We start from the raw sequence: 17,701 nt of genomic DNA, 5'->3' as shown, positions 1-17,701 counted from the left end.
AACTGACTGAATTGACTAAAAGTGCAATTTACAACATTAAGACATGTGTTTCTCCCCTTATCTAAGACTTTGAATATATATTTAATGGTCAAAATAACAAAAGGAATTTAATCCCCATGTTAAGCGAGGGCCAGGTATAGTTCGATATTTAAGATATATGCCCAATATCCATGCATAATACTGATCAGCTAATTGATCAAATTGTTCTCCGATCTTTTAGTTGTCTGCTTGGACATATGGTTACATTTCTATACAAATCAAATGTTACCAAATAATGGTGATAAACAACTTTCATCCACTGTAAATCAAATGATGAATCAATTTGTTAACTATGCATAATTGATTTTTAATTTCTTTACAATGACCATAAATATCACGATATATGCCAATGGAAAACACGCCCGTATCAGGCACTCCGGCGTTATTTTACACTAGCCGAGGTCGTGATTTTTCCAAATCATTTTTATCTTTGCGGCTCTCTTCACATTCACATTTAGAGTAATCAGCAAAGAACTAATTAAAGTACTTGAAAGGCCTCCCCCCCTAGAGGGAAATCGTCAATCATGGTGATTGTGGTCGTGATTGTATGTATATGTATATATGTATTTGCCCGAGAAGTAGTGCGAAGAAACCCAAAATGTAAACACGTAGTTTGAGGCTGGCACGAAACTTCTTATCAAGTGGACATGAACTTGCTCTCAGTGCCGCAGCGCTGATAAGAGATAACGGCACGCGCTACTCCCCAGGTTCCAGGTGTGGTCTGGTGTAGATCGCCCCCATTATTCATGATCGAAATCGAAAGTGAAATGCTGCTGGGCATATGTTTATTTACCATATCTTAATTGTTTGCAGTCAGACTGGCAAGCAATAATTCTGATAGGTTGCACTTTCAGATTAGATTTCGACCAATCGGATGAGCGGTTTTTTCCCCTAGTTTCTATTTAATTTCTATTTTTTTTATTGCCCAAGTCTTTTACGGCTTATGGGTGAGATTAAGGCAAGGCTACACGTGCCCCTAATTTGTTTTCATTTTCAATATTTGTCTTCATTTTATTTGCAACCTGTGTTTGATTAATTTCTCGAGTGATATATATTAATCGAGTTCTGCATGAATTTTTTTTAATCATTTAGCAAAAAATAAATAAAACAATATTTGGTGGACTTTAATTTCTAGCTAACTGATAATATTTAACAGTAATTAGACTTTGTGAATCATGAATATAAAGATTAAATATTAAACAAAAAAAAAGGTCTAGAACATCGTGTCGTGTAGTAGGTAATTACAAAGGTCAATGTGTTAATTGAAAAAATGTATCAAGTAGTCCTTATCAATTGAGTAGTTTTTGAAAAACTAAATTATTAACTAACCACTTGAATTGTGTGATTTCCGATAAGAGAAGTAAGTCTATTAGTTAATACTTTTAAAGGACACCTGGTTTAAAGTTGAAAATTAAAATGATGTTACAATAAAAAGAAAGTCACTTAACTCTTTTAATATCTTGATATCTAATCTATTTGGTGGTAATTTTTTAAATTGTTGTATTAATGTAGACCAATTATTTTGTTTCATATATAAGATCTTCATTTTGCATGTTGACCATCATATGCTTCGCATTGCTTAGTTTACTGAATTTTAGTGGTTAATTAGCTAATAGAGTAGAAAAGATATTAATTCAATTTGTGGTTTCTTTGGTGCGTACGCAGTCTAGCTAAATATAGTTTCTGATATATTTTAGTTTTGCCAAAATAAATTAAATTTTAAAAACACACAAGCCGGGTTACTCTTCTTTTTTTTTTTTGCGTTTTTATATCCACGAAAATTTATGAGAAATATAGTTTCCGTTTATATAAAGAATTAGCACCCACGCGTACAACGTATACTTAATCTTTATTTCTGAGTAATCCGCCACATGCGGCACCGAGAGGCACGAGCATATGATGATTAGTAGAAAATACTATTTGCATATTAGCTAAATTTAGAAAGAGTCCCCCTCAACAGATAAAGAAATGTTTATTTTTACCTTATGCAAAAAAAGAAATCAAAGAAATAAGCTTACTTTATGATACCGACTAAGGAATGCGCTTATTTAATGTTTATTTTTTTAACTAAATGCAAAGAAATATTAAAGCTGAGATATCTTTTTTTTTTGGCTTAACAAATCACACTTTTCTACATAATTAAGACGTTCTCAGTTCGTGTTAATTGTAACAAAACATATTTACCCCAATGGTTTTAAGGGTATAATTGTCAAAAAGGGTAAACAATGTGTGTCAAATGCGTCACAAATATAATATTTGAATAATTTTTATGTCAAAGATGTGAAAAACGTCATCGTTTAGCATTTAGAAGCAACTTTGCATCATCATCCAAAACCCCCAAAAACAAAAAAGGCGAGAGAAAAAAAAACTCAAATCTCAGAGATACAGACACGAGTCGGATGCGTGTTCCTCTCACCCCCAATTGATTTTGGTTAATTGATCTTTGATGCAATGCGATGGGGGAAAATCGAAATTGAATCAAATACGCGTAAGATATATATGTATTTGTATATTGATTCATGCACATGTCTGGCGCATGACTCGCAAGTGGACTTTGCCCAGATGTGGGCAAAAGAAAATGAAAAACGAAAATCGAATATATATATTCTTGAACATCAATCGAAAAATCAATCGTCTAGTCTGTCGGAGACTGCAACTGAAGGCAGCAGCTACAAAGTCCAATGTGGCAATTGAATGCTCTTTTCAATATCACATTTACTACTCTTAATTTCGATTAGTTCTATTTACAAATTTCATGGAAAGTTTTTGTTTTTTTTTTATTCCTAATAAACTAATTTACTGATTATTAATAAGACAACAACCTTGTCTCAAATTTTTTATTTGTAATTTGTGAAAATTTTAATTAAATTTTGTTGTTTTTTTTTGTTACTTTAAAGTTGTTCAATTAATATTTTTTTTGGCTTTGATTTTATCTCTCGCGGTTTATTAAGGATTCACGCTAAGTCCACATGAACAGATAGACAAAGACAGACATAAGTGCAGAAAAAGAGATAGATAGAGAGAGAGAGAGAGGGACAGTTAGAGACACCTGTCCATATGAAACCAAAAACCACATGAAAATTTTGAATTAATATAAATTGTCGGTGGAAGCGTGTGTCATCATGGCCCTGATCTGTTTGATTGAATGGTGTGAAATGGTCACACTCAGACTTCGACGTATGTATATATATATATATAATTATCACTTAATAGCATACCCTGCTTTAAGACGGGTCTTCAAAATTACACAATAATTTGGACACAGTTATTAAAGTGTTGACCCAACTTTTTGTCAAAATAACAGTAGCTAACCTTATTGCGAGAGTATACAAGAATAAAACATATTAATTAATGACTTGAACTTATCTGGCAGTATCCAAGTAGATATAGAAATAAAAAAATTTTTCAAAAAATAGCTCATCAAGAAGTCGACTTAGTGATTTGTTTTATTTGTTTATTTTCTAAGTATTAGCCAAAAAATTTCCATCAATCAATCTTTTTTGAAAAGTTTGCGATTAAATTATCGTGAATTATATGTATATTTATTTATAGAATATTTAAAAATAACAATTAATATATCTAAAAATTATTGCAATGTTTATTTCACAACAAAGACTTTTGATATGGTCTGAAATAGTTATGTCAATCGATTACTGAAAAGCGAAATTCGGTTGTGGACTCAAAAGAACTTGACTATGCTCCTATATACATATTATATATTTTCTTACTTTACATTGTAGCATTTCCTGTTACCTTTACCCTTTTACCTGTTACTTTTTATTGTAGTAATAAATTTGAAATTATATTGCTTTATATTTTAATGAAATATGTATGAGTTGTTAACCTATTAAAACTACATTTAGACCAATAAAAATACAGAGCAATAAAATTTTAATTCATCTTGGTTAATTAAAGAAACAGTTTTTTAGACTTGTGGGAACTCAAAGGGCAGAATAATGCAAAATATAAAACAATAGTCTTGATTTACAAGTATTTTAGATTTAATTCAAAAGATTTTTTTAAGAGAAGATTAAAAACTTAGTTTTCCAAGTTTCTTTCAATAAAATGAACCCTCCAGGACTTAAAAATTCCTTGAGGCATTTGTCTTAATTTATATAAATTTTCAATATTTTTAAAATACTTCAAGTTTTAATTATTTGCTAAATTAAATGACAATCGATGCTTAGAGTGTTAATGTTACTAGTTTATTTTTATTGATGTCAATTAAATGATGCAATTATAGTTTTATTTTACATCATCGTAGTAAAATCTATTTCTAGGTAAACCTTCTATTTAAATTTAAATAATTAGTGTGTTTACTCAAAGCTAATACATTTAATATTATTTTTTTTATATACCTAGGTACTTAGAGATTTATTTATTTTGTTTTCTTTTTTTTCTTAATTAGTATTTTATTTAAAAAGTCGTGGGTGTTATCAAATGGTTATCAAATGTCTGGCCACTTTCCGGTTGTGAACAAGGAATCCTCAATAATCGCAAGACTTTGCACTCTTTGCACCCCCTCCCACAAGACGAAAGCCAAAAGTTATTTATAATAATCAGTTTTTCTTAAAATATAATGGTTTTGTTTACAATATTCCATTTGCATGATCATCATCATTATTCCCAAAAATCGAAAGAGTACTTTCTGCTATAACAACAGTTCGATTTCGAAATCAAATTTCTTCAGAGAGGCTCGACCGTTCGTTGATAAGCCAAGTTTAGTGATGTGCCATAAAGCACGCGCACCAGGGAGCCAACTAAAGGGCGTGTGGATGCTACAAAGTGATTAAATTGATTGCTAAACACAAATTCTTAAGAAAAATCTATTATATTCTGAAAATAAGGAAATCACATGATACTAGAAAACAAAAAGTGGAGGTGAATGCTTGAAGTTTTTCAAGGTAAACACACAAATTCAAAAAACCCCAATTTGAGATAGGCAACATGCGGTAATTTAATGATTTCGAAATACATGTTTGAAATCCTTGGTAAAATTTTCCTTAAACAAAAATCTTGGCAACTTGTGACACGCTTCGACAACGTGAGCACTTCAATGTGCTAATCAAACATAATAATAATAACCCCTATAAAAGCAATAAAATAACAAACATAGAGAAGATCATAAATGTTAACGCATGGTCCTATAAGCTACTTTGCACTTCCCTCAATAAATGGGAATAACCATTGGATATCTCTCAATATGAGTATGAGTATACTTTCGAATTCAAAACGAACACTGAACTTTGGACCGCCGATCGAGAAATATATTGTAGAAGAATCCAACCGGCGACGTCATCTCACGTTTTTGTATGACGAAGTTAATGCAGGAGGCGACGTGTGCCTCGGCGACGAGAACCCCGAACCGGATTTCATATCGGTTTTTTTTTTATTGCGTTACGAAGTTCCACAGCAGAGAGCATTGCGAAAAAGAAAGAGAGATTTGCGATAGAGATATACATATTTATAATACCGAGAGATCGACATGTCGATCGACCAAACGAGAGAGTGAGAGGGGAAAGTCACCTTATCAGAGAACAACAAAAAATTGAAAGAAACAAAAAATTAAAAAAAAATTGCGCATCATTTTATAAGGCACAACATATTGCTCTTATCAAACCCAACACAAATGCAAAATGAAAAAAAAAAAAAAAAAATACTTAATGGGTCCTTCCCCTCTCGTCTTCTTTTGAACCGCTCCTCCTCCGGCAAGTAAATTGGAACTCGCTGTCTGTGCTGGACTGCAGACTGGGCCAACCTCAACCATTGTTGTACATGACACACACACACACACACAAATACCTAACACACACCCACATATACACACAAGCAACCAGGGGCCAGGGCAGCCTTTGCGGTTGCTGACTGCCCCAGCGTTCAATTATTCACACGCAGACGTTCTCCCCGATCGGATCGACTACAAACGAAAAAGAAAAAAAAAAGAAGAAAAATTGGTGACAAATTCAGATGAGAGAAAAATAAGACAAAAAAAAAAACCCATCTATGGGAAGTCCTAAAATATATACTTACAAACTTAAAACAAACCGGGCAAAAAAATAATAAATAAAATCTTTCTAATAGTGCTTGTCATCTTAAAGAGTTCAAGTTCATATTGTGAAATAATAACAATGATTAAGTCGAGCAAATGATTTGCAAAAAAAAAAAAAACAAAAAAACAATTAAATGAAATGAAATTGGAAACTCATTGACCAGCAACATCTAGAACATGGACTATAAATGGTTAAGAAAATAAAAATTTCAAAAGGATTGGTGATAATTTTTTTTTAAATTATTCAACAAGTTTTGCAAAGTGGTAAGTTGCCTTTTCTTGACTATAGCTATTAAATTAATTATTTTTTTGAAGACTTTTGAATATGAGATGTAATCGTCAAGTGTTTGATTGATCTTATCTCAGCAACTATCCTGTTATTACTTTTGAAATATTAAAAACTTGAACTATTATTAATTAAAAGATTTTTATCTAGCATAGGCCTAACTGGTGATTAGTTAGTTATTTTCCCATAACCTCAACTAGGCCAACTGAAGCTTTTAACCAACATGTGGCAAATCCCCATATAGGTTATATAAGCAACAAAAAAAAAAGCTTCAAAAGCTTCAAATACCTTCATCTAGTATTTTCCATATTGTAATCCCCATGAAAATCCTGACATTTATTTTATTTCTGCATGTGCCAAATGAAAAAGTACAAATAAATAAATAAAATAAAAACACACACACAAAATAAAGAAAAAGTATTAAAATGAAAAAGAGATTTGTATATAGCTGCTGCTAATCTTCACAAGCAATTCCAAAGTTCACCACGAGACATGCTCTAATAAGCTGATCGTGATCATCATCGTACAACGTAAATCATTCCAGGGAATTAAAATTTACATATGGAATGAATTCCAAAAACGCAGAATGAAAACACAAATGCAAAAGTCGAGACCATTTTTCTTGCAGTGCATTCAACTTGCGGCAAAAAGAAGTAATGCAAGTGATAAGCCGCTGGCAATTACGATAGCGTCCCAGGCGCTGAGACTTCGTAATTAATGCGAAAATGATATGAATGAAAGAAACGACGACGATCATCATGGAAAACCCCCAAAGAGACGGCGTCGGTCCTCTGTCGATTCCTCCACTCAAAAGTTGTACTTTGCACCCTGCTAAAATGCATTTTAGTCTTCGTTTGCTGTTGCTTTAATGTTGCATTTCACTTGACAACAGAAGATGAAGCAGCAGCAAGTAGCGGTTGGATTTCTTTCCCTGGTGGCTCCAAAACATGCGCCACTTGCGTGCTCGATGACGTAGCCCTCGGAGTGAGCAGTGAGCAGCAATAAAAAAGAAGACGTGGGCAATCAGATCAACCGATTTAAATCAGACCTCGTTCGCCTGCTCTCCATTTAAAGATGATGATGATGATGATGTGGAGGCATCAGTTAAATGACCTTCTTCAATTGCTCACCCCCTTCCAACCATTTTAACGCCTATCTGTCAAGTCGCACGCCACCGATTGAAAGCAATTTGATTGATCTCAATTTCTGATAACTCGGTCAACCGATTTATGTACAGCGCAAAAATTGTGCAATTACGTCAAAAATGTGCCGGATGACACGTGTTCGATTCTTATATATAAGAATCTTACCCCCTGCTGATCAGGAAAAATAACGTCATTTCTACGAGCTGGTGGAAAAATTAAATCTACACACTAAGAACGTGTCACATTGCGTATACGTAATATGTATGGCAAATATTTTCGTTTTGAAATGAGATAACCTGATTGTACCTACCATGAATGACCTATGTTTAGTATGGCAAGGACGTCATAAAGTGGCAATTAAAATTATTATGCTGAAGCTAATGTCACTTTCAAAAAAAAAATAAAACCATAGCCCAAACCTCAATGGAATATAAGACAGCTCTTGTAGCTAACCGCTTGAATGTTTGCTACACACTATCTAGCTCTTAGTGAAAGTTATTAAATTATATATTTTAAGGCACTTATGTAAAAAATTCCGACGACTTAGCTGCTATTTTTTTTTTTTTTGATTAATTTGTTTAATTTAAAAAATATATATAAACTTATTCGTGGGAAAATACATACCTTAATGGTATATTTATGAAATTAAATTTTCTATGTCTTCCTGTATAATTATCAACACAAAGAAACAAATAAGTAAATTAAATCTAGATAATCTTTTCCATATTGATTGAGTGGGTCCTTTACTTAACTTACACCAATTTTTCTGAAGCAAAGTCGACTAACAACAACAACGACTGTAGACTAATCAGAAAATAATTTTATGTATACTTTTTAAAAATTATTTGAATTTTTTATTTTACAATTGAATTTTTTTCTTTCATTTGTTACCTATCTTTGATCTTAAGATGGTTTAGCTATACAGAATCTGAATTCAATTTGCATAGTTTATGGCAGTATATAGAGAAGGAGTGAAAGAGAAGGATACTACAATGTTTTGTCGCCAATAATGTAAATTTGGTTAGTAGTATGTAAAAATCAGTTACACTACATTTTTTTTAATTATATTTACTTCTTCTTAAATCAAAAATTAAAAACAAAATCTAATATATATAAAAGTTGCATAACAGTAAGGAAAATTTTGTAATTAATTTGAAACAATTTGGCTTCTCTAAAAACAAATGGCACCTACATATTAATTTTTAAAAGGCCTATTCTAATATTTTCGATGATCTAATTCATAATCACATTTTGTCAACTCGTGACTCGTGTGAGCACAAGATAAGGCACGTGTTTATGCTACAAAACAAATATATGTATATAATTTTTATAAGCATGAGCAACACACATAAATCTTTATGCATATATTATATAGCACATGATTCTTGGCATATTTCTAGTTTTCTTGACCTTTACCGAATGTTTCACGTTTAAAATGAATTTCTTTTAAAATTCTGGCTGATGAAATTGTCTGGTATAAAAATAAAACGTGAAATGCAAATTACCCACTTAAAAATTCCCGTAAAAATTCCCACATTTGAATTGGAAAACAAGTAAATGGGCCAAGGGGTGGATGAATTATATGAAGCAAAGAGGAATTGTATCATTAAGTATGCGAATGATTCTTTAATCATAATTCGATTACCAAACCCCGATTAATAGGTTATAAATCACATTAATTGGGTTTAGTGATTTAGAGCACTTTTCACTCAATCGGAGAGCTAGAGAGCAATGGCTTATCAGCAACGTGTTCAGTGTTTAATTGATTGACACACAATCGTGCCGGTTCATCAAAGTCAAAATGCTTCATGTGATTGTACACACACACACACACCAGAATATATATTTTGGTTTCGAAGTAATTAGCATTAATCGACGACCCACAAGGAATGCAATTCAAATGAAATGAAAATCCCCAAAATAAGATAAACCTTTCACTCAAATGCAATGAGAATTTTCACATTGGGGGCGTGTTATAAGCAGGTGTGTATAGCCCCAAAAAAAAATTAAGCCAAAAAAATTAAATTAAGATACTACAAACGTTGCAATTATTTGCGCCGCTGGCGACTTCTTTAGCTGATGCAATGAATGCAAGAATTTCTACATGCATTTGACTTTTTCTTTTATACATATACCGAGCAGCTAAAAATTAACCCAGGGGTATATTTAGATCATCAAAAAAAGGGGAATTTTGATAGTTTTTCTATGGCTCTTAATCTATCTTCGAATTCACCTAGAAATGGGTGCTGAAAGGTAAAACATTTTATAGAACAACTAAAGTTTTCATTAGTCTTTTTAGTCAAGTCTTTAAGAGAGTAAATTTTGGCTAATTTATCATTGAGTTGCCTATTTGATGCATGGTATCTTAAGGTAGTCATTGCACCTTCGAATGCACGGAACTGAATTGTTTTTGTGTTTTTTTTTTTTTGCTTCTGGTCTGCAGCCAAGCGGCATCATATAACCATGGCAATTGCTTTAGTCTGGGTCGGGTCTGGTCTGCTCTAGCTCCGAGGTTTCGAGAGGGGAAATTGAAACCGCACGTTCGTGTGCCGGTCGAGCGTCAACTTCGTGTGTGTCGTTGCCAACACTCTGGGGCTCTCTCAGTAGCCCTATCTCTCTCTCTCTCTCGCTGTCGCGGAACGATCAATCAACGCTGCCGCACCGTGCCGGATCAGTCCGATCGTCACATAAATTGTTCTACTAATCAGACAGCGCTTCATTCATTCACAACTCGTTTAAGCTGTCGCACGTCAAAGGAGAAACAAAAAACACAATCACAATTCCAAAAAAATTAAAAGCCTAAGGCAACAAAATTCAAACGGAAAATCTCTCGATCGGTTTTACTGTGTGTGTGTTTCGTGTCCGGGTTCAGAGATCAATAAAGTGAATTAACAAAAAATTAAAATCAAATTACGGTACGTGCGGGGGGTCGGTGCTAATCAACTCCTAATTACCTAGGCAAATGTTATTGGGATCCTAGAGTGACTAGCAAATATTAATCTTAATTAAACAGAGACAAGAAAATCATAATATTAAATAAATAAATAAATAAATTTGTGTTTGCAAAAAGATGAAGACAAAAAAAAAAAAAAAATGATGCAATTTTGTTGTAGAATTTTTATATTGATTGAACTTCCGACCCGGCTAATCGGAGGCCAATGCAAATTTATAGCATATCAGTTAAAATATTCCAATGAACTTTAACAATTACCTATGAATAATTAAATTTTAAATACTTAATTGTGTCGCAGTTTGAATAATTTTATGAATTTCTTTTTCATTTCCAGCTGTTTAAATCAAATGGAAAAATCGTTCACCATGCATATCCTACGCGTTAAGGCATACTAATTTAATAATTAAATTAAATTATAAAATTATTTAAGAAAAAGGAAACCAACTAATTAAAAAAAAACAACATTTAATAAGAGAAACAACAGAGTTCCTTGCAAATTAGCAAAACGGCAATTAAAAGTGCACATAGCTGCAATTCTATGAATTTTGTCGAGAAATCAAGAACTATTGAATTTTTAATGCTTCCCAAGAGATAGTCATAAAGCAATTAACAAAAAGCCAATATTTGACTAAAGCATTAACTACAAAAAAATCCATTTAAAGGAGAAATATATTTATATTAAATTGAATACAAATCCATATCAAGAAATCTCTCGAAATGGCGAAATACTTTATTACCCTCGTTCTATTGCTGTGCCTGGCATTGGAGAATAATAATATCTACAATCGCCTGCACGCCCATTCGCATCCTAGTACCCGGGAGGATACACTGCGTCCGCATCCCAAGCCTCAGCCCCATCAGCATGTGAAGCATATGTCGCAGCATATACTACAGCAACAGCATCACATACGGCAGCAACGTTCCAGGCAATTGAAACATGTGGAACCAGATCCAGCCAACAGCGAGGAGGAAGAAAAACAACAGCAAGAGCAACATTACTATGAGAGATTGAGAAGACATTCGCAACATCAACTGGAGCATCTGATTAAGCAGGAACGAAGCTATCATCGATCATCGCCGCCGGAGCAGCTGAAGAGTGTGCCCAGGCTATGGCAACTACTGAGCGAGGTCTATGACGATGAGGATGAGGAAAACGTAGTCTCCACTCCACAGGTTGATGGCACTGAAGACTATCCCCATATGTTTGGCGATGATCCCAGACAAACGGACGATGATAACGGACTCAATTTGAGTCCTTTGGATTATGTTAGGAATGAACTGCAAGAGAGCCTCCTTCAACCAGAGAATGGCGATGATGATGATGATGATGTAGTTGTAGCACCTGAAGTGGTGCCAGAACAGAAAGAAGAGACCTTACCCCTTCCCACTGTTGATGATGATGCTGCTGCGAATAAAACAAACTCCACTGGCGGTGGTTGTCCCAAATGTGAGAGCAATCGTCAGGTCGAGCATGTCACTGAGGAGGAACTCAGCCGCCTGCGCATTGAATTCGTCAAGCAGCAAATTCTGGAGAAATTGCGTCTCAAGGAGAGTCCCAATGTCTCGGCAGTGGAGCTGCCTAAGCCAATATTCGAAGGTGTTACCCTAAGCCATCCAGACGAGAGTACAAAGAACAAAGAATTAGATGATTACTATGCACGTACTAGCAAGAAATTCATCTTACTCAAGAGAGGTAAGCTTAATTAGTAGGTGACTAATTCTACTTGAGTTTTAATTTCTATAATCTTGTCCACAGAGGAAATTGAATGCAAACGTCTGGGTGCCCATCCTTCCATGTGCTTCAGCTTCAAGATCGATGATGCCGATGCCGATGGCTTTGATGTAAGCACTGCTGTTCTATGGATCTTTAAGAACAAACAGAATCAAACTCGTCCCAGCAATGATACACTTCCTCATAAGCAGCAAACGATTGTTGTCTCCGAAGTGGAACAGCAAGCGGATGCCAAGTATTTACCATTGGCCAAAACGATAGCCATACAGTCGGTGGATGTGCAAGGTGAGCAAAGATTTTTTTTCAATCAAAAAAAAAAAGAAGATCGTCATCATAATTTCAAATACATAGACATAAATTCATATAGCACACGTTTAGACCTTTGCTCGGCAAAAATAATTTGACCCCCAACACCCGAAAGTTAAGAAATCAAAATTATTGTGATATCATGAATCTATATTATATTAATCATATAATATGTATATAATTTGTTTGTGACCGATAAGTGGGGCGTTGACAACTGTCCATTTTGTTTTTCAAGTGATCAAGAAGATCATTGGACATAGACGTGATCATCACAACAAATTGTGGGTGAATGAACAAGCTGAATAAATAATATTTTCATCATAAAATTCCACAAAATCAAAAAAAATTCGTGGGTGCAAAAAATTGAACTTTGTTCCTCCCTCTCTCTCTCTCTCTCTCTATCTCTATCTCCCTCCCATAAATGTGAGCTAATTAACTTACGTGGTTGATCACTTGCCACAGATAATAAAATGATAAGATTCAACGAAATGAATAAACTAACCAATTAAGAACAAAGAAATTGCTGAGCATTGCGAAAAAAAAAACAAAACTACATTTTATAAAAGACCTACTTGGTATTCAATACTAAATGCATTTGCATTTCTTTGCAGATGAATGGATGAAAATCGACATTGAGTGGCCCATTAAACGCTGGTTTGGTAGTCACGATCTCAGCCATCTTATACAAATTACCTGCGAATCGTGCGACATAAGCAATATGGAGGAAATGATATCAGTGGACAAGGATTATAGGCCCTTCATAATGATCGATACACAAAATCGTCGCTCCAAATCCCGTCAGAAGCGTAGTATTAATTGTTCTAGTGGAGTGACGGAATGTTGTCGTGAGAAATTGTATATATCCTTTGCGGAAATTGGCTGGGATAATTGGATTCTACAGCCGCCAGGATATCATGCATATTTCTGTCGTGGCTCCTGCAGTTCCGTGGCGAGTGTTGCTCAAGCTGCTTCACATCACAGCTCCATAATGGTAAGTCTTATTACCAAGAAAGATTTATTGGCAATATAAACTAACTGATTTTTCTGTTTCTTGTCGTTTTTAGAAAATTGTCTCTACAAATGCCACCCACAAACCCTTGGAGCTGATACCCTGCTGCACCGCCAAACAGTATTCCTCACTGCAGTTGGTCGTCTTGGACTCGAACAACTCGGCCACTCTCAAGACTCTGCCCAATATGGTTGTTGAGTCATGCGGCTGTAGATAGTCGAATAGTGTCCATTGATAAAGGCTTACATACATATATTTAACATTGTTACATATCGGACAAATTAGTTGTAGATTATCGCTTTCGCCACATTTCAATCAATCAATGAACTCCATTTCTCTTCAACTAATTTAAATTCATTTGCAATGCATTCACATTTGAGTAGTGTTTAATTAGTTTTAATAGTAATAACGTTTGTTTAAATTGTTAAAGAAAAAATCAACAACAATATGCTGCCATTAGTTATACAATAGTTGCAATTAGGTTCCTCCCCTTCATACTATTTTCTTCCTACTTTGTTAGTTATGTAGTAATGTACTTAAGCACTCGAAGTATGGCAAACATAAGCAGTTAGCAAATAATTATATTAAATACTATTTAAGCTTACCTTTAATTAAATATTGTAAATGTTGATCAATTAATGAAGAAAATACATAAAGTAAAAACTAATTAAATATAATTCAATGAATAATTAAACAAAGCAATTTTTAACTTTACAACTATTGAATAACGACTTTAACTTTAAATCATAATTTATAAAGTGTAAGTAGTTTGTGGAGTCTGGTATTTATTTGAGTAAGTTAGTTTTTAACATAACATGCCATCTGATAAAACCAAGGGACAAAACTTCTTGTACTTATAGAAAAAATTTTAAGCCATTTTTGAAGTTTTGCTATACTTTTAATTCGAGGCCAAGTACACAAATTGTAGAAAGACTGAAAGGTCTTCCGCCTCAGGTTAAGGAGAAAAATGTTATTTTATTTTTGAAATCCAACAACTGTTTCCGACATTTTTAAGGTCATGAAAAAGTGTTTTAAGTTAAAAAGGTGTCCTGTAGTAATTGAGGGGTGCTGATCACGGCCCTGTACTTAGTTTTGGTCCATCACTTCAGGTTTTTTAGAAAAGTGTGTTAAACTTATTTAGTATTTTATTGTACCTATAATATAAACATAATATTATGCTAAAAACAGTTTTATTTTAACTTATTAATATATTAAGTATAATTTGATAGCAATTTACAAAATATTATATATACTTCTTTGTTATAATGCATAATATATTACACATTGGACATAGTTCTATTCTGATTTAAATTTGAACCAAAAAGTATGCTATAGGGATTCCAGGAATTGTCTTCTTTTTAATTTTTAAGAATTATGGAACTCTTATGCATCTTACCAATTGTTTCTTAGTAATGTTTGCAAACAAGCGCTATTTTTCTTACACACAATTGTCTGAAATCTGCTAAAAAAGTTGAAAATTTTTGTAACTTTCTATAGTATACTTTTGGGTGCCTATTTTCCAACCCCAGATCCCCATATTTAACAAAATCTGGACGTGATCGGTAAAAATCAAGTATGCTGTCAGAATCAGAGTACTCGAATTAAGAACACCTCTCAAGGTAAAGTCACAAAAAATCATGTCGCCCTGTGCTATCTTTCAACCATTTTACTCTAATTAGTGATTGATAGTCTCTGTTTTTTTCTAACCCTATGACACTAGTTTACACGAAATGTTGACCTCCGGATTAAAAACATGTCTTCAACAATCTGAAATCCAGAAACTCACAGTTTACGAGATATATAGGAATATTTGAATCATGTGCCTAAAAACTAGCTGTTTGGGAATATCTCGAAAACCGTACTTAAGAAATATAAACGTAGACAAGTCTTTAATTTGGAAGTTTATGAGCTGCAAGCGATCAAATTTGGTAAAATTTCCATTTTTAGCTATTATTAAAAGAATTCTAAATTTCAATGATTTTTTTTTTAAATGTAAAAATTATTAAAATTTTTCTTAAGCTTGAGGTGAAAGATTATGTTGATGAGTAAGTAATGACTGGAGCATACGTATATCATCATTAATGATTAATATCTGGTAAGAGGTGTAGATGTTATGTGCTAAAAATGACAAAATTAAAAAAACTTATAAAACTAATAACACATTCTATTTTCATAAATAAGTGCTTTCCAAATCCAATGTAGTCTTTATTCGGAACCTTAATTCAAGTTTAAGTTTGCCATTAGACACGTCTTCCTGAGGATGTAACATTTATTTTTAGGATTTTGCCATCAAGTTCCTCGACTTATTGTAGAAAAGTCCTCAAATCGGAGGTTCATTGCCATTTATTTTGGTTAGGTAGTGAAATCTTATCAAGCAAGGAAAATATCCTCCGAATTGAAGTGCTATAGAAAACATCTAATGCTATGAAATTTGGGGCATGGGATTTTTACTTATATGTTTGAATACAATCTTACATTATAATTTAAAGTAAAAAAATGCATAGTATTATGATACAGAGTTTAAAAAAAGAGAAGATTTCTTGGCCAAACTCAGCAATGTCTGAAATTTTACTTCTTATCTTTTTTCATTTTTCTGGCAATATAATTAACTGTTCGATTTGTGTGAGTTATGCTAATTACATCTTTTTATTGAGGTTCATCGAGAAATTAAAAACGAATTAAACTAATCCTTAAACTAGCATTAAGACTTTTCTTTTCACTTGAGTTTTATTTTTTGTTTAAATGCCAAAATGTGTGATAATTTCATTAGTGCCAAGCAATGCAAAGCACTTCTTGTAAATTCATAGGCCAAAAATGCAAATCGGCCATATTGTTTGGGCGTGGCTAGGCGTAAGCCATAGTTGACCAATTCCAATGCTCCTATGATACTACAACGACGCCAAATGGAAGACTTTTTTGAGGATTTTCTAAAATTCAAGAAGTTAAATTTGTTAATGAAGTATAAATCTGTGTATAGTCGATCTTCTTACAACTTGGTAATGGGCAAGGAAAGCGATATTCCCAGAATATTACCAAAATCTCGGGCTAAAAGAAAAATGGGGCTACCCTCATGACGCATATAAGTAGGTTCTGGACACCATTTGAAGGCCTGAGTCAAAGAACAATTAATTAGCGATAAATTGATGGGATGATCATCCACAAAACTCACCTGTCTCACCGACCAATGAGGATCTATACCAAAATGCAATTTGATAAAATAAACACCAACAGATAGTCCAATTAACAGGGCAACCAAAATAATTCCCCAGATGCAACGTCGTGAGTATAGAAAATTCATATTCTTCTCGAAACAATTCAGGATACGCATACCGAAATAGCTACCCAAGATGCATTGATGAAGAAACTCTGTGGCCAAATATAGACGACTTAGCCACATGGCGATAACCAAAGATAATATCAATCCACAAGCCACAATACGCCAAGTGCTGATTGAACACCATTTCATATTACGCCGACAATAGACCAATAGGTAGGATGTTAATACCAGCATGAGGACAGTAAAGGACATGGAATGAGCACAAGGCTGTCCTCCACTAGTCTCACAACTAAGTTCATGACTTGCCAAGGCAACCTGCGGCCTAGAGGCTACATCATCGGCAAAACCTTCACGAAGTCTCCACAAAGGACGCATTTCCGGATATATCCTGCAGTGGTTGGAAGTTAATAATGTGATGAGGTGATGGCAAAGAAAGTCTACTTACCATTTTGTCAATGAATTCAGGCCACTGACCAGACTAATGACATAGACAAGATGTGTTAGTAAACTTTGACTACAAATACCAGCCAGAGGAATGATGAGATTAAAGAGGCTACCGGGCTCCAAAAAGACACTTAAGAAACGCCAAAGAGGCTCGGCTAGACTCAAACTGGTTGAAGAAAATCAAATAATTTCAATTCAAAACCTTGCTTCGAATCAAACTGTATACCTACCGCTCCTGAGCCCATTCGTTGATATGTATTTCTCGATTCAATAGATTATTATAAGTTTCTGTAGCCAAATCTCTGTAATTTTTTTCCATTTTAATTTTCGTTTGTGTGTTTAGATTTAGTTTTCATGAAAAGTGTGTCAAACATTGTTTGGAGTTGAAGTTAAAACAGCTGTTTTGTAGCGCCTGCGCCAAGGAAAAAACTACACTCGCTGACAAAATTATGTGTGCTGCA

The 17,701-nt window shown here is 33.7% G+C and overlaps 2 protein-coding genes across 3 annotated transcripts; one reads left to right on the top strand and one right to left on the bottom strand.

The window, feature by feature from the left end:
- The first annotated feature begins 6,111 nt into the window (after positions 1–6,111).
- On the top strand, positions 6,112–14,196 carry LOC6644428 (inhibin beta A chain). 2 transcript variants are annotated; one of them, XM_023176531.2, is made up of 5 exons: positions 6,112–6,352; positions 10,807–12,165; positions 12,229–12,489; positions 13,122–13,501; positions 13,575–14,196. In XM_023176531.2, exons 2-5 carry the CDS (start codon positions 11,190–11,192, stop codon positions 13,734–13,736), a joined length of 1,779 nt encoding a protein of 592 aa, XP_023032299.1. In that variant the 5' UTR covers positions 6,112–6,352; positions 10,807–11,189; the 3' UTR covers positions 13,737–14,196. The 2 variants fall into 2 exon arrangements, with proteins under 2 accessions (XP_023032299.1, XP_002066964.1); XM_002066928.4 differs by lacking the exon at positions 6,112–6,352 and adding an exon at positions 10,287–10,434.
- Positions 14,197–16,227: 2,031 nt separating this feature from the next.
- On the bottom strand, positions 16,228–17,678 carry LOC6644427 (glucose-6-phosphatase catalytic subunit 1). Its single transcript, XM_023176701.2, has 5 exons — positions 17,471–17,678; positions 17,242–17,406; positions 16,689–17,184; positions 16,510–16,628; positions 16,228–16,446 (listed from the first exon to the last, which is right to left on the bottom strand). Exons 1-5 carry the CDS (start codon positions 17,557–17,559, stop codon positions 16,236–16,238), a joined length of 1,080 nt encoding a protein of 359 aa, XP_023032469.1. The 5' UTR covers positions 17,560–17,678; the 3' UTR covers positions 16,228–16,235.
- Between the last annotated feature and the right edge of the window lie 23 nt (positions 17,679–17,701).

This window comes from Drosophila willistoni (genome assembly GCF_018902025.1).
Source record: "Drosophila willistoni isolate 14030-0811.24 chromosome 2R unlocalized genomic scaffold, UCI_dwil_1.1 Seg167, whole genome shotgun sequence".
Lineage (NCBI taxonomy): Eukaryota > Metazoa > Arthropoda > Insecta > Diptera > Drosophilidae > Drosophila > Drosophila willistoni.
Note: the sequence above shows the minus strand (reverse complement) of the source record. Positions and strands in the feature narration are given on the sequence as shown.

What these genes read in the sequence shown, in the direction of transcription:
- LOC6644428 (XM_023176531.2), top strand. Translation starts at nt 11,190, where the DNA reads ATGGCGAAATACTTTATTACCCTCGTTCTATTGCTGTGCCTGGCATTG. An exon ending in ATTCATCTTACTCAAGAGAG is followed by an intron (nt 12,166 to 12,228) that starts GTAAGCTTAATT and finishes TCTTGTCCACAG; the next exon opens with AGGAAATTGAATGCAAACGT. An exon ending in ACAGTCGGTGGATGTGCAAG is followed by an intron (nt 12,490 to 13,121) that starts GTGAGCAAAGAT and finishes ATTTCTTTGCAG; the next exon opens with ATGAATGGATGAAAATCGAC.
- LOC6644427 (XM_023176701.2), bottom strand. Translation starts at nt 17,559, where the DNA reads ATGGAAAAAAATTACAGAGATTTGGCTACAGAAACTTATAATAATCTA. An exon ending in CTCATTGGTCGGTGAGACAG is followed by an intron (nt 16,629 to 16,688) that starts GTGAGTTTTGTG and finishes TCTTTGACTCAG; the next exon opens with GCCTTCAAATGGTGTCCAGA. An exon ending in TCCTTGCCCATTACCAAGTT is followed by an intron (nt 16,447 to 16,509) that starts GTAAGAAGATCG and finishes CTTGAATTTTAG; the next exon opens with AAAATCCTCAAAAAAGTCTT.